The following is a 15,307-nucleotide window of genomic DNA, read 5'->3' on the forward strand; positions in this document are numbered from 1 at the left end:
CTTGCGTAGTGGGGCTCGGAGAGCCATACGCCGCACCAGGCCAGGGGAGAACACGATGGGGTCTTCCTCGGGGGGGATCGGCTGCTCCAGGTACCGTTCGACCTGTTCCTCGATAGCTGCTGTGTGTTGCACGTTGCGGGCTGGGTTGGGCTGGAATGTAGCCTCCAGGGAGTCGGCGAAGAGCTCCGCGCGGTCCTCGGCACGGTAACGGGGGGTTCCGTCGCCGGCCAGTAGGGGCCTAATCGGAGCCGGCTTCCCTGCGAGGCTGCGGCACAATCGGTGAATGCCCGACCAATCGTCTGTCGCTCGCTCGATGGCGCGTTGCCACGACTCGCCCGCGTGGTTTGCCACAGCGGACGAGATCTTCGCAGCCAGAGCGTTGAGCGAACTCTTCATGGTCGGGCAGCGGGTCCTTTGCCACGACCTGCGAAGTCTCCTCTTCCTCTCGATCATGGCGAGTATGGAGGCCGGGAGTGGTGTCGGCCTCCTAGGCGTCGCGGTGCTCGCCGTCTGGGCCTCGTCGAGTGCGGCCTGTGTGGCCGCGGCGAAGTCGTCGGCGAGGCGGTCCACGTCCGCGGGCGTGTCGACGCGGTAGGACGGCGAGTTCCGCGCCATGTGCGCGGCGAATGAGCGCCAGTCCCGCCGTGGGCGAGGAGGAAGAGGTCGCAGGTGCTGCGGGATGTCCTCGAGAGTCAGACACACCGGTTGGTGGTCTGACAGGAGATGGTCGTCCAGGACGTCACAGTTGACCGTCGCGGTGATGCCGCGCATGACGGCCAGGTCTATGACGTCAGGTAGCTGCAGCCGGTTGCCTGGGTAGTGGGTGGGGGCCTCTGGGCCCAGTACCACGTAGCCGTGGAGCTCTGCATCATCGAGGAGACGAGTTCCCTCACTGGTGTTGGTGTTCGCGTTCCACGCGGTGTGCTTCAAGTTGAAGTCGCCGGCCACCACTGTAGGCAGCGGCGAGTCCAGGAGGACGCGGACGTCAGCCACTGCGAGGCGAAGTTGTGGTGGCCTGTAGAACGCGAACACTCGGGTCGGCTGGTGGTTGATGCAGATCTCCACGCCCAGCGCGTAGGCAGCAGACAGTGTGGGCACCGGCAACAGCTGGTGGACGATTCTTCTCCTGACCAGGATTGCCAATCCCCTGTAGGCAATCCCTGATGGCGAGACGTGGTCCTCCCGGTAGACGTGGTAGCCGCTGAGTTTCAGCTTGTCCACCGGTCTGAGGTGCGTCTCGTTGATCAGGGCTATGTCAGCTTGCCGCTGGTCTAGCAGCAGCTTCAATAGCCTGGTCTTCTCGGGGGACATCCCGTTGGCGTTCCAGAACACGAGTCTAAGGTGCCGCTGGTCCATCGCAAACCAGGGACTTGATTGCGTCTAGGAGCAGCGGCACTGGATCGCTCCGCTGTGTGACGAGCGCCGTCACGATCTCTTGCAGGATCCGGACGACGTCGTTTACTGTGAGTGTGCGGGCGGGCTGCGCGGGGGTCGGCTGTGTTGCCGGCCGTGGCGCAGCCGTGCGCCTCGCCGGGCGCGCAGCGGTGGCAGCGGAGGTGGCAATGGTGGTGGTGGCAGCGGGGGCGCGGGGGGCGCCGGTGGGAGCAGTAGCGAGGGCGGCAGCGGGGGCGCGGGGGGCGCCGGCGGGGGCAGCAGCGGGCTTGGGGGCGGCGGCGGTTGGCGGGGGCGCTTTCTTGCGCCTGCGCCTTTTGCGTCGCTCGCCGCCCGGCTCGTTTGCCGCGGCCATTAGTGAGCCAGGGGCGTTGTTTTCGCCCCTTGGCTGTGCGGCTGCTGGTTTGGCGGTGGGGGCGGCGGCTGTGCGCGCCACAGTGCCTGCCCTCGGGTTGCGCGTCTCGCGGCGGAACACAGGACACGACGTGTTGTTCGCCGTGTGTGCGCCGCCGCAATTCGCGCAGGTGGGCGGCTCCTCCTTGGGGCGGGGGCACTCGCGGGCCGGGTGGTCCTCGCCGCACCGCACACAGGCCATTGGCCGGTGGCAATTGTGCGACGAGTGCCTAAATTGTTGGCAGCGGTGGCACTGCGCGGGGCCCTTTTTCCCGCGCCATGCTTCAATCTTGATCCCGGGCATACAGAGTAGCTCTGTTACCCCGTATATGCCCGGGATGGTGTTGTCCGCGCGCGCTACCTGGGCGTAATATAAACACCCAGGTCGTCCCTGGCGCGCGCGGATGGGGCGGACGTATTCCGCGCCGTAGCCGGCGTCTCGTAGCGCCTCCATGATGTCCTCAGTCGGGGTGTCCACCGGTAGCCCTCTGATGGCCACCTTGACACTCCGCTCCGCGGGGAGGGAGTAGGAGAACCAGGCAACTCCCTGGCTCTTCTCCAAGTCCGCCAGGTATGCCTGGATTGCCCGGTACTCCTCGTCGGAGCGGGGCGTGAAGCGCACCCCCTTCCCGAAGGGGCGCGCGTTGGGCGCGTGTCCGAGCCGCCGCTTCAGGGCCGTGAAGTGCTCGACCCAGTTGGGGAGCTTCTCCACTATGAGCGGCGGGTAACGCGTCTTCTTGGGCGGGGGGGCGCACGGTGTCGTGGGTGAGCGCGGCTTCGGCGACGGGGGCGCGGCTGGGGCGGGCGTTCCGGTGGTGGTAGCGGCGGCGGCGGCTGCGTACGTGGCTGCGGGCGCAGCGCCGTGCAGCGGCAGAATGAACGGCGGCAGGATGGGCGGTGGGCGGAAGGGCGGTGTGGTGAAAACCGCCTTTCGCTTGTCCGCCGGCATCTGTGGCGGTGAGGGGAAGCGCCCCGGCGCTATATTGTCCGGGGGCGCGCGGTATGCAGGCGTGGCGCGTGGGGGCGCGGCGCTAGGGGGCGCTGTGCGCATGGGCGCAGCCGGCGCCACCGCAGTCGGCTTCTTGAGAGGCCGTTGGGGGCGCGGCGGGGCCGCGGCGGGCTGCGGCTTCCTCGGCTTTTGTCCCGCAGCTGGTACGGGGGCGGGGGCGCGAGGAGCGGGGGCGCGAGGAGCGGGGGCGCGAGGAGCGGGGGCGCGTGGAGCGGCGGCTGCGGTGGCGACAGGTTGCGCAGGTTCAGGTTGCGGCCGCGGGGTCGGCCGCGGAATTGCAGACGGCGGGTGTGTCGGACCGGCGTCACGTTCGGCGTTGCCCGGGTATAAGGTACCCGCGTCCGGAGTGGCGGTGGTCGGCACCACGTCCATCGGTTCTGGCGTCGCGGTCGGCCACGCAGGCGGGGCCGTGCGCAGCGGAGGCGAGGGCGACGCCGGGGTGTCGGGGATGGAGGGGGGCGGGGGGAAGAATTCCTCCCCCGCACCTCCGGTGGCTGATGGGGTCGGCGTGGCACTGGCGACGAACCCTTGAATCGCCACGTGCAGCGTCCTGGTTTCGGTGGGGCGCAGGCGAGAGTTCTTAAAAACCCTCCCCCGCCCCGCCGGGCCGAGCTTGGAGGAGCGCGGCGACTGCTCGCGGCCTCCGTGCGGCATCTTCTTGCCGCGGGTAGATGAATAAAATAAAAAAATTAACTTCGTCGGGTAGAAGCAGAAATTGTGCTCCGGGCGGCTGGTGGCGACACGTCAGTCGCTGACCCGCGCGGGGGACCCGCCGAACCGGTACCCGGGGCTTGCCGCTGGTGGCAGACCGGGCACCGGACACGACGGAGGGCCTCGCGTGATCGGGCCAACGGCTGGGCGCGCTGGGTGGTCAAGCCGACCGCGACCGAGCAACGAGTTTTCTTGAGTTTTATTGCGGTCCGAGCGGTGAGTGTAGGCAGGTAGGTCTTCACTCGACGGCTGCTGGCGAATCCAATGATTTATTCGTCAAATATCCCTACCAATATATACAGCTACCCTATCTCACTTACACACTAAGTAATGATTTTCGAAACCGACCAATAGCAGCGCAGGGCCGATCGCGCGTGTTTGACATCGCGGCCGCGAGAGGGCGCCGTCGCTCGCTCGCGGTCGCGTGGCCGCGCCGCCGCTTTAAAAAGGCGCGCTCCCCGCGCCGCGTCCCTTTCGCTCCGGTGCCGTCGACGTGTGCAGACGTCTCTCCGCTCGTGCTATCTCGCTGATCGCCGTGTCTTCGTGACTCCGTTTTCTTCGTGCTCAGCTTCTGCTTGCTTGCTGCGTGTGTTGTGTGTTGCTTGTGCCATGCCGTGCTTCTGCATGTCTTGGTTCCAACAGCCGTCAATAGAAACTTATACAAACGTCTTTTTCAAGACGCGTTTCTGTACAGAAGTCAAAAACGTAAACAACCGAGAAGTCAAAAACGTTAACAACCGTCTTTCTCAAGACGTGTTTCTGTGCGGAAGTCAAAAACGTTAACAACCGTCTTTCTCAAGACGTGTTTCTGTACAGAAGTCAAAAACGTGAACAACCGTCTTTCTCAAGACGTGTTTCTGTGCGGAAGTCAAAAACGTTAACAACCGTCTTTCTCAAGACGTGTTTCTGTGCAGAAGTCAAAAACGTAAACAAACGTCTTTTTCAAGGCGACTTGCTTCCTGGTTTCTTGATAACAGAGAAAGTCAAAAACGCAACGAATCCAAACGTCTTTTTCAAGGCGACTTGCTTCACTGTTTCTTGATAACAGAGATAGTCAAAAACAATATCCAAACGTCTTTTTCAAGACGACTTGCTTCACTGTTTCTTGATAACAGAGATAGTCAAAAACACAATATCCAAACGTCTTTTTCAAGACGATTTGCTTCACTGTTTCTCGTTAACATAGAAAGTCAAAACAAAGGTAATTGTTTGGTTCTTCACTGAGGTATGGTAAAGGTAAACTGGTTTTGCACGGAGGTACGGTATTGGTAATCTGGTTTTGACGAAGGTAACTGGTAATGTATCATGTCACTATAGTATAAAACAAAGTGGCTTTCTCTGTCCCTATGTCCCTTTGTACGCTTAAATCTTTAAAACGCACGCAACGGATTATGATGCGGTTTTTTTTATAGATAGAGTGATTCAAGAGGAAGGTTTTCATGTTTAATACATGCATAAGATATCACCATTGCACCCATGCGAAGCTGGGGTGGGTCGTTTATAAATAGTTGTTTATAAATACTTGGACGTTTTTAACCAAGTTCATCCTGATACTATAAATTCAAGACATACGCTTTTCTCAACTCTGACTAACTACACATATAGAAAAGTCCTCAAGAAGACTTACTTTAGGTACACATTTCCTGTAGTCAGCAGGTTTGTAGATGGTTGTGAGGTACCCCATGGCGATGCCCACGAGGTACGGACTGCCGCGGCTGTAGAACGGAGTGTAGATGTAGTTGAACTGCCAAGTGTCACGGTAGTTCATAATGTGCTTGCTAAAAGAGAAATTACAACGTCAGCGTCACGCCTTTTATCCCCGAAGAGATAGGCATAAGTGCACGTTACGGCACGTAATGCCGCTATACAATGTACAACTACTTTTTACAATTTATGTTATAAGTCCCATGTAATAGGGGTGAGCCTATTGCCATACACCAGGCACATGTCCAGACTCCGTGCTACTACTGAGATATTGTCAAAAAACCGAAAAAAGCCCATTAATACTTTAATCAACCCTGGAATCGAACCCGAAACCCCTTGTACGGTAGTTGTACCTGTGTCCCCTCGACCAACAAGGCAGTTTAATTATTCGGGGGCGGGGCTTATAATTTGTAATTATAATTTTGAAAACGTGGTGATTAATGCTCAAACCTTCTCCGTGTGAGAAGAGGCCTTTGGTCAGCAGTGGCCACTTACAGGCTGTTGGATAATTTTATACAGGCTTGAAATAAAATATAGACGAAAAAAGTAAAAACATAATATCTTACCCAAAATCCAATAAAATCACAGCCTGGAAATTAAGCCAGTACGTCAATACTGCAGGAATGATCATGGACAGGAGTAGCACAGCTACAAACACTGTATAGCCAAGCTTCCTCTTCTTCTGATAGAAGTAGAAGATGAGAGTGCCCAGGATTGTGAGGTGATAGTCACAGGGCACGTACCAAGTGATTGCTTGACACTGCAAAGAATATAGGGTATTTTATTGAAGAACATGAATATAAAAATCTCATACACTTTAAAAATTTCTGGAACTCATATCAAAGTAAAAGTAAGAGTGAGAGTGAGAGTGAGAATGAGAGTGAGAGTGAGAATGAGAGCGAGAGCGAGAGTGAGAGTTAGAGTGAGCGTGAGATTGAGATTGAGATTGAGAGTGAGAGGGAGAGGGAGAGTGAGAGTGAGAGTGAGAGTGAGAGTGAGAGTGAGAGTGAGAGTGAGAGTGAGAGTGAGAGTGAGAGTGAGAGTGAGAGTGAGAGTGAGAGTGAGAGTGAGAGTGAGAGTGAGAGTGAGAGTGAGAGTGAGAGTGAGAGTGAGAGTGAGAGTGAGAGTGAGAGTGAGAGTGAGAGTGAGAGTGAGAGAGAGAGTGAGAGTGAGAGTGAGAGTGAGAGTGAGAGTGAGAGTGAGAGTGAGATTGAGAGTGAGAGTGAGAGTGAGAGTGAGAGTGAGAGTGAGAGTCAGAGTCAGAGTCAGAGTCAGAGTCAGAGTGAGAGTGAGAGTGAGAGTGTATTAATAACGTCTGTTTGTCGGTTAGTCCTTTAGTTGCTCTCCCTATGGAGAAGAACGAGCAAAAAATTCCGACACACGTGTGTTATACCCTGCATCGCACATGCACAGTTCTGTGGCCCTAGTGAAAAGGGGTATAAGTCCGATTTTGCCGAAAATGAGTTAAGTACACCAAAGTGTTCAGAAAAAAATGCTCTATCGATTGGTGAAAACGGATCTAACCTATCTCTAAAAATAAAGAAGTTACTGTGTGCAAAAGGGTTTAACTCAAACAAAAAAAAATGGAAAGTTCGGGTATAAGTATATTAAAATTTCTTTATACAGAACTATGACATCTTTACTTTGTGAGTAGGAATTTAACTAATTATAGATTTCCAGCGTTTCGTTTTATTTGGCGTAAAACGGCTTAAGTGTACTTGTTCTTTAAAAAATGTTTAGTGAATAATGGTTTTACTAGACATAAATCTCTTTTCACCTACATAAAACAGAAAAATTAAAAACAAGTCTGTTGACATCAGTTTTCACGTTTTTATTATTGAAATTAATCAATTTAAATCGATTTAACTGTATTTATATCCTACGAGTATGTTTCATTTTACGTGTAAAAAGTTACGAATGGACGATTCGGGGTACAGTGCGGGTGGGTGGGGAGCGCACTGCAACTCGATTTACTCGATGCTTTTTTTGCTAAACCAAAGCTGTTATTGTTTTTCCGTTTATTGATTATTATTTTTGAAAATCGATAATTACGCGAGTGAGTTGTATCCTTTTCCACTTATTTTAGTCGATTATTTCAATGTTATCATAAAATTGTATGGATTTTAGTCAACATGTACCCTTTTACACTGAGTTTCTAGTCTCTGTTCTAATAATATTTCCTACAATAATAAAATTAAATACGAATGATAAGTGTTTATTCCTGTAAAGAGTCGTAACTTGTTGACATAGGTTATTTTACTTATTACTCGGTGCTTTTTTTGTTATTCCGTTTATTAATTGTTACTATTTTATGTTTGTTCTTTTCCTATCTCGGGACCACAGGGTCCCGGACCTTTGGAAGGCATATGAGGAGCCGAAGCCAACTCGCGGAGGCCCGTTGAAATTTTTTAATCTAAATGTAACGGGACATCAACCGGCGATTATCCCTGTATGCACTATGGAAGTACACCAAAGGACAATCCCCGGTTGATGCAGAACTATTGTGAGATATGGTAAAAAGAAATGATAGGGATATGGGTGTGGGTGGCTGTGGAATAGTTAACCGGTTAACTATGGGGTACTATGGCCCCTGCCCCTGACCAATATTGATACATACGGATAAACAGGCAGGGGGTGACTCTCAAACTCAATTACTGGGCCCCCGAAAACGGCTAGCATGTAGCGACAAGGGGGCAATATACGTTGAGCTGCTTGAGGAAGGAGAGGCATCCCACGGCTATTAGAGCAATCCCGGAAGTATGGTCAAGACCCCTACCAGCATCTTACTGGGATACATCCTTCCCCGGGTTGGAGTTGAAGGCAACTCCACTCTTGCGAATTTCCACTCAAACCAGCCGGTTAAGGCAAGAATGAGGTAGGAGAGGCCTCTCCGGTTAGTCGCAGGTACTAACCGGAGTCGAAAAGTAGGGCCTCTCCCGGGAGTCAGGTCCGTGGGGTCGCCACTGCCCAACACAAGCTGCCTGTTCATCTACTCTGTGGACGTATAGAACGCATTGTTCCTAGTCGTCCGCACCCCATCATCTCACGTGTAGTCTAAGAGTTAATCAAGAAAATATGAAAATTTGTATAAATATACATTCATCTAATAAATCTAAAGATTTTTTTACGTATTTTATACCTACTAAATGTATAACATAAAAATATGTCACATTTTAATTTAACACTAGCGGTCGCCTAGTGGTCGAAATTCGACCATATATGATTTAATTTACAATACCACTTAACATACGTTCAAGGATAATTTGTATTTAACGAATTGCTATTAGTTTTGTAAAATTCAAATTAATATATTCCGGCGCATCATGAATAACCAAACCTCCTTCAATTAGAAACCTCTTTTCATATGAGACGTGAGAAAATACCATCGCAATGTCTATCGATTTTGACGTTTTGTCAAATACGATCAGATACTATGCATGTGTGTGTAATGTTTTATTTATTGATTTAATGTACTTTATAAGCATTATTTTTGAAAAATATTAACGTTCCGCAATTCTCCTACACATAAACTATAAGTGTACCAAATTTTATGCTCCAACGTCCGCGCAATTTTCGTAAAAACTGTTACAAAGTTTTTGCTTCACGTATTAATATATAGATTTTTTATTATAAATAATAGTATATCCAGGAGATTGTATCTTTTAAAACTTTTTACATATTAATTGTATTTAAATTCATATTGATACAATACTCAGTGTGTAAAATTAAAATGTGAAACATTTTATGCTATAAATTTAGTATAAAATACGCAAAAAATAGTTTAGAATTAGTAAGTATGTACTTTTAAAGTAATTTTCATATTTTCTTTATTAACTCTTAGACTAGACGTGTGGTGACAGGGTGTGGACGAGCGGGAATGACTCAGTATTAGTTGTATAAGTAGACCAATTTTCCGATCTTATATGGGTATTTTTTTAAAGTAAATAATATTTCGTTTTTGAATGGCTGGTCGCTATAAAGTAATTTATTAGTTTTACTTGTGTTAAAAAAACACTATAAAGTATTTTTTTAGTTTTACTTGTGTTCAAAATTAGATATAAGTTACACAAAATGATTCATATAAGTCTTTATGTCCCCCTTAACTTGTCTATAATCAATGTGAAAAAGGGAATAAGTAACTATTTTTCATATTTTTTAAATTTTAATCATGTTGATGGTAAGTTTATAACAAATACACGTGTTTCTGATAGTTAATCACTTATTATTCCATTGAATTACTTAGTTATCATAAAAAATATTCCAAATGCGTATCCTTTTTCACTTGTGTAAATAAACTTTTGATTTAAATGTAAAGGGGTATAACTTATTTTATACCCTTTAGGCTTTCATTTTGTGGTTGGTATAAGTCACTATTTCGGAAACTATTAAGTTTACATAAAAAATAACTCCATAATAGCAAAGAGCATAAAAAGTTTACCTATAAAACACATCACATGTATTTAATTCGGCAGCAGTTTGACCGCTATAAATACCGAAACATCGCGCGGAGCGTTTTTTGCGTCTCCTGTAAAGTTGCATTTTTAGACTTACATCCCTTTTCACTAGAGCCACAGAGTTTACATGCGAATAAACATGGATAGAAAATTGCAACGAACAACAGTTGGGCAGAAAGCCCGTCAGGCATGATCACCTCGCCTGGTCGGATGATCCTCCTTTTCTTAGGGAACTTTACTCTCTGTTCCCTGGTCGGAGGATCCTCCTTTTCTTAGAGAACTTTAATTACTGATCCACTTTAATAAAACTGTACTTACACTGAGTTTAATATCGAAATTCACCATGAGCAAGTTCCTCAGCCAGTATTTCTCGCAAACTTCTGTCTCCTCTAAGTTATACCAGCCTGGCCCGGAGTTCCAGTGTTTGGATACAAATGTTAAGTAGAACACAACAACGGCGAAGGGACCTATTAACCTGAAACAAAAATATATTATCTTTCAGGTTAAATACCTCATTTTTCAAACATCAAGTTATTTTTATGTAATAAGCTGGTAAACGAGCAGACGGTTCACCTGATGGTAAACAATAGCCGCCGCCCATGGATGCTTGAAACACCAGAGGCGTTACAAGTGCGTTGCCGGCCTTTTGGGGGTTATTAAATTAAGGTTGTATTTCTTGGTTTAGTTTTTCTTTTGGGTTAAGTACTTTAGAGTATATTTGTTAACCTTTTTTTTAAGGGGGAAAAATCATTCAATGACTCATATTCTTACTTACTAAAAACCACCCCGTTTCTACTCATGCTTTTCGAGCCGGAGCCCCGGTAAACCCGCTAGGTAGTCCGCAGCTCCGGATCATTTATTTCATTTACCTTATGTATCGTTTCCAGAGTACGCCAAACAAATTCTGTTGTCTTCCCATCAGTCCTCTCATATGCAGTAGACCAGACATAGTAAAGAACGTGTCCACAATGATATCAACATGAAGATATGACACACCGATGCCTTCAAATTGCTGGAAATTATAAGCTTCTTAATTTTCCATAGTTTTGTTAAATTAGGTTGGCCCGCATCGTACGCATCGCACGCATTTCGTATGACGTCATCAGTACGTATCGCATGTAGGTATTGCTGATGCGTACGATGCGGATGATGCGGACATGTGGACGCTTACCTTTAAGGATAGGGATTTCCCTCATTTCATACTTATTCAGCTTTATACAAGGAAATTCTTTAGTGTTTCCAAAGAAAATGCCAACAGCTAAGCATCCACAGGCCCGTATCGTACGCATCGCACACATTCGTATCACGTCACCAGTACGCATCGCATGTAGATATTGCTGATGATGCGGTCCGTACGATGCGGATCAGTGGACGCAGTTGTATGAGTTCTATACAAGACAAAATAAAGTCCGTTGCGTGCGATGCGTACGATGCAGGCATGTGGACGCTTACCTTACTACCAACCTTACTAAAAGTCATTTTAATTTGGAGTATTGTTAGTTAGTCACTTAAACCTTAAACAAAAAATCTATCAAAGGAAAAAAATGTAATTTAATTTAAGGACCTACCTTTTCAAAATCGGCAAAATTATTTATACCAGATAACATTATATAGAAAACCACATGCACTATGACGATAAGGGCTGCAGTCAGGAATCTGATACCGTTCATCGAGCGAATCTCACCCTTATTGACCTTCACTAAATCTTCTTGGTTCTTGATGATACAGAATGATTTTGTTATTATCGTTTCTGGAATATAAGGTTTACGGAGTTAAATAATGAGTGAATGGAAAGCTTGAAGAAACAGATTTTTTTTTAAGGGGGGATAATTAAGCAATGACTTTTCTCGTCTTGGGCGAGGCGAGAGGGAGTGTCAGACTCTTACTGACTAAAAACCACCCCGTTCCTACTCCTGCTTTTCGAGCCGGAGCCCCGGTAAACCCGCTAGGTAGTGCAGCTCCGAATGAAGAAACAAATGTGATTAAAATTTTTGGCTAGCCTATTGGTTGCAACCTATTGGTTTTAAATTAGAATACATTTAAAAGTGGTTATGAATATGTTTTTATTACGGAGTTAAAATTAGTCTGAGGTAAAGGGCGACTGCTGGACATGAGGTTTCCGGTTCTAGGGTCGTGCAAAGAATTATTGGACTTTATTTGGTTTTTCGAAAACTCAGTAATAGCACGGAGTCTGGAATCGAACCTGAGACGCCTTGCCTTGCAGTGGCAATTGCGATCACTCGACCAACGAGGCAGCCAAGCATTGTAAATAAAAAGCATTATTATGTTATTTCTTACTTAAACTGTTTGGCGACTCCTCTCCAGATGATACATACGTCCGATAGCAGGTCGACGCCACGGCTGTTGTTATCAGCGACAGTATTAGAGCTCTGGAGAGAAATAACACATTCTAACACAATTTACATGCACTTACCACCTAAAAAAATATCATGGACTTCATGTCAATGATATTTGCAGATACAAAGAGATGTCATAACTGGATTTCCCTTCAACATAATGCGTGAGATTTTACGGCGAGTGTGGGTTTTTAAACCACACCCCTTTCTATTTTCCATCATGCACTCTTATACTATAAACACGTTGTCAATTGTCCACATTATGCCACAATGTGCCATTACCGGAGGCCCAATTACCCCCTTCCCAATCCCCGATTCCCCAACAACCCTTAATTCCTAACCCCCAAAAGGCAGGCAACGCACTTGTAACGTCTCTGGTGTTTCAAGTGTCCATGGGTGGTGGCGATTGCTTACCATCAGGTGATCCGTCTGCTCGTTTGACAGTCTAAGACTTAAAAAGAAGTAACTTACATGAAGATATAAAACCCAGTAGAGTATGGTGTTCTCTCCCCAGCCTCCTGGCAGTGTTTCACCGTGACGTCAGACGCTATGCTGCCGAATGTAGCTGCCTCATATAACACCTTGGCCAGTTTCGAGACCGCTGTAGGTGAGCAGATCGCTGGGATACAGAGACCCCATATGATTTGGTTCAAGGGCAAAGATGATGGTGTTTGTGACTGAAACGAGAATAATATTGAAATGTATTTTTTTAAACTTCGTTTTTTCGACTGCCTCGTTGGTCGAGTGGTCGCAATTACGACTGCCGGGCAAAAGGCCTCGGGTTCGATTCCCAGGTCGGGCAAAGAATCACAAGGCTTTTTTGACTGCCGGGCAAAAGGCCTCGGCTTCGATTTCCAGGTCAGGCAAAGAATCACTGGGTTTTCTTCGGATTTTCGAAAAAAATCTCATTGGTAGCACGCAGTCTGGAATTGTTCCCAGTATATGACAAAAGATTACATGGGACTTAACAAAAATGGTGAAAAGTACATTGTATAGCGGCATTACGTACCGTAATGTGTACCTCTGCCTACCCCTTCGGGGATAAAAGGCGTGACGTATCATTTCTTAATAAGCATGTGTTATACTTACATTAACATAATTCAAAGTTGATCCAAAAGGATCATAGTCTACATGTTGTTTGACATCACTGTGTTTGGAAAGTTGGAAGTCAGCGAAGCAGTACTTGGTCTTCAATTGTGGATGGGTGTGCAGCCATGGAGGGTTCAGGCACTGGTCGTAACTCCCGTAGTGTCTGAACGAGCCGTACAAATTGCCCGTAGGTAGTGCGTTGGCGTTCCACACTGTAATAAGAATAATTATTATTAACATGTTTTTTTAAGGGGGGAAACATCCAATCACTTCTCCCGCCTTGAGCGGGGCAAGAGACTTTTACTGACTAAAAAACACCTCGTTCCTACTTCTGCTTTTCGAACCGGAGCCCCGGTAAACCCGCTAGGTAGTCCGCAGCTCCGGATCAGGAGGCGCACGCGGAACGCGATGCGCCGTACGCACGGGTAATTATAAACATGTATCAATCCCAAGGAAAATGCAGAGACTAACTGCCGTACTCACATGAAATTAAATGGTTACTTAAACTATTCCTTAGCAACGATTTTGCTTCGAAAACAATTGCTAAGGGCTGGGTTTAGGAACCATTAAATAAATCTGAGTACGGCAGTTAAAGATATTTTTTTATACGTTTGAACATTTGCTTGTTAATTTGGTTTTGGTTACCAAGTCAAGGGCAAAATCCTATGATCCAGAGCTGCGGACTATTTAACGGGTTTACCGGGGCTCCGGCTCGAAAAGCAGGACTAGGAACGGGGTGGTTTTTAGTCAGTAAGAGTCTGACACTTCCTCTCGTCTCGCCCAAGACGGGTAAAGTCATCGGATGGTTTTAACCGCTCAAAAAAAAGGGCGAAACCTATGACAAATACAAGTCTTAAGCTAAAAACTATAATTAAAATTATAATTGAACTTACTCCACGTGGCCCACAAAGTATGATTCTTGACATTTTCAAAAATATTTAAAATGTTTTCCAAACACGGCACCTCGTCTCGCTCCCACGTCTCGAGTTTCAGTTTGTGTGCCAACGAGTCTAGGAATGTGTCTGCTTGTGGCTTGTTTATACCTAGTGGATGCACTTGTCCTGTAAGACAGTAATTAAAAAGTTACACAATAGTAGTTGTAACATGCGACGACTTTATAAAATCTAATTATTCTTACAACTTGAGACGGGATATTTACCATGTTTATTTATAAAAAACAACGTCACGACTTTTATCCTCAAAGGGGTAGGCAGAGGTGCACATTACGGCACGTAACGCCACTGTACAATGTACATCCACTTTTCACCATTTGTGTTATAAGTCCCATGTAAAAGGGGGTGAGCCTATTGTCATATACCGGGTACAATTCTAAAATCCGTGTTACTACTGAGAAATTTTCGAAAAAAATTCAGTAATACTTTTGCCCGACCCGGAAATCGAACGCGAGACCAAGTGTCCGGCAGTCGCACTTGCAACCACTGGACCAATGAGGCAGTCATAGTCATGTTTATTTTTCTATGAGTTTCCGATATTTCGGCACTGTTGCAAGCGCCATGATCACGGATGAACTGGAGTATATGCGGGTAGATGTTTATGAGCAGACAAATCGGTCTACCCTCTTTCTAGTTTGTTTTTTGCCAACACCGCTACCACTGCCACTTATATTCGTTGCAACTTGGTAAATATCCCGTCTCAAGTTCTAATGATAGTGTTAGTGACCATGTTAGTTTGAAAACTTAAATCTAATTATTGTTTATTTTTAGTAAGCACAGTTATTTACTATGCAGGTGAAACAACCGACTTGAAACAACGCTTGCGTCGTGTTTCGTTGTGTGAGTGAGGTTACCGGAGGCCCAATTCCCCCCTTCCCAATTTCCCAATCCCCGATTCCCCAACAACCCTTAAATTCCTAACCCAAAAAGGCCGGCAACGCATTTATAACGCCTCTGGTGTTTCAAGTGTCCATAGGCGGCGGCGATTGCTTACCATCAAGTGATCCGTCTGCTCGTTTACCGGCTTATACCATAAAAAAGAAACAAAATAAACTTACCAGGAAATAAAATGAAAACTATAATTGATACAAGGAATAACATTTTTGATAACAATTACTGCAGAATACAGAGTTTTTTCTATTCCGTGACAATTAGAACGAAGAACTGTGTTGCGTGACGTTCCGTTACGAAATAAATAAATAAATAAAAAACGTGTGTGTTATGTTACAGCGGTCTAACATCTGC

At 47.0% G+C, this 15,307-nt stretch overlaps 1 protein-coding gene across 2 annotated transcripts in view; it reads right to left on the reverse strand.

Moving 5' to 3' along the window:
- Nucleotides 1-15,307, reverse strand: part of LOC118279120 (nose resistant to fluoxetine protein 6-like) — a 57,691-nt gene extending 42,384 nt beyond the window's left edge. The window contains exons 1-10 of one of the 2 annotated variants that reach the window (XM_050698313.1): nt 15,121-15,307; nt 14,003-14,170; nt 13,110-13,321; nt 12,492-12,697; nt 11,962-12,053; nt 11,232-11,413; nt 10,533-10,675; nt 9,982-10,138; nt 5,776-5,969; nt 5,133-5,283 (exon numbers count right to left, since the gene is read on the reverse strand). In XM_050698313.1, coding sequence (XP_050554270.1) covers nt 5,133-5,283; nt 5,776-5,969; nt 9,982-10,138; nt 10,533-10,675; nt 11,232-11,413; nt 11,962-12,053; nt 12,492-12,697; nt 13,110-13,321; nt 14,003-14,170; nt 15,121-15,163 — 1,548 coding nt within the window. In that variant the 5' untranslated portion in view covers nt 15,164-15,307. The remainder of the gene's footprint in view (nt 1-5,132; nt 5,284-5,775; nt 5,970-9,981; nt 10,139-10,532; nt 10,676-11,231; nt 11,414-11,961; nt 12,054-12,491; nt 12,698-13,109; nt 13,322-14,002; nt 14,171-15,120) is intronic. The other variant, XM_050698311.1, reaches the window with a different exon arrangement.

The sequence above is a fragment of the Spodoptera frugiperda genome, chromosome 14 (genome assembly GCF_023101765.2).
Source record: "Spodoptera frugiperda isolate SF20-4 chromosome 14, AGI-APGP_CSIRO_Sfru_2.0, whole genome shotgun sequence".
In the NCBI taxonomy this organism is placed as follows: Eukaryota; Metazoa; Arthropoda; class Insecta; order Lepidoptera; family Noctuidae; genus Spodoptera; species Spodoptera frugiperda.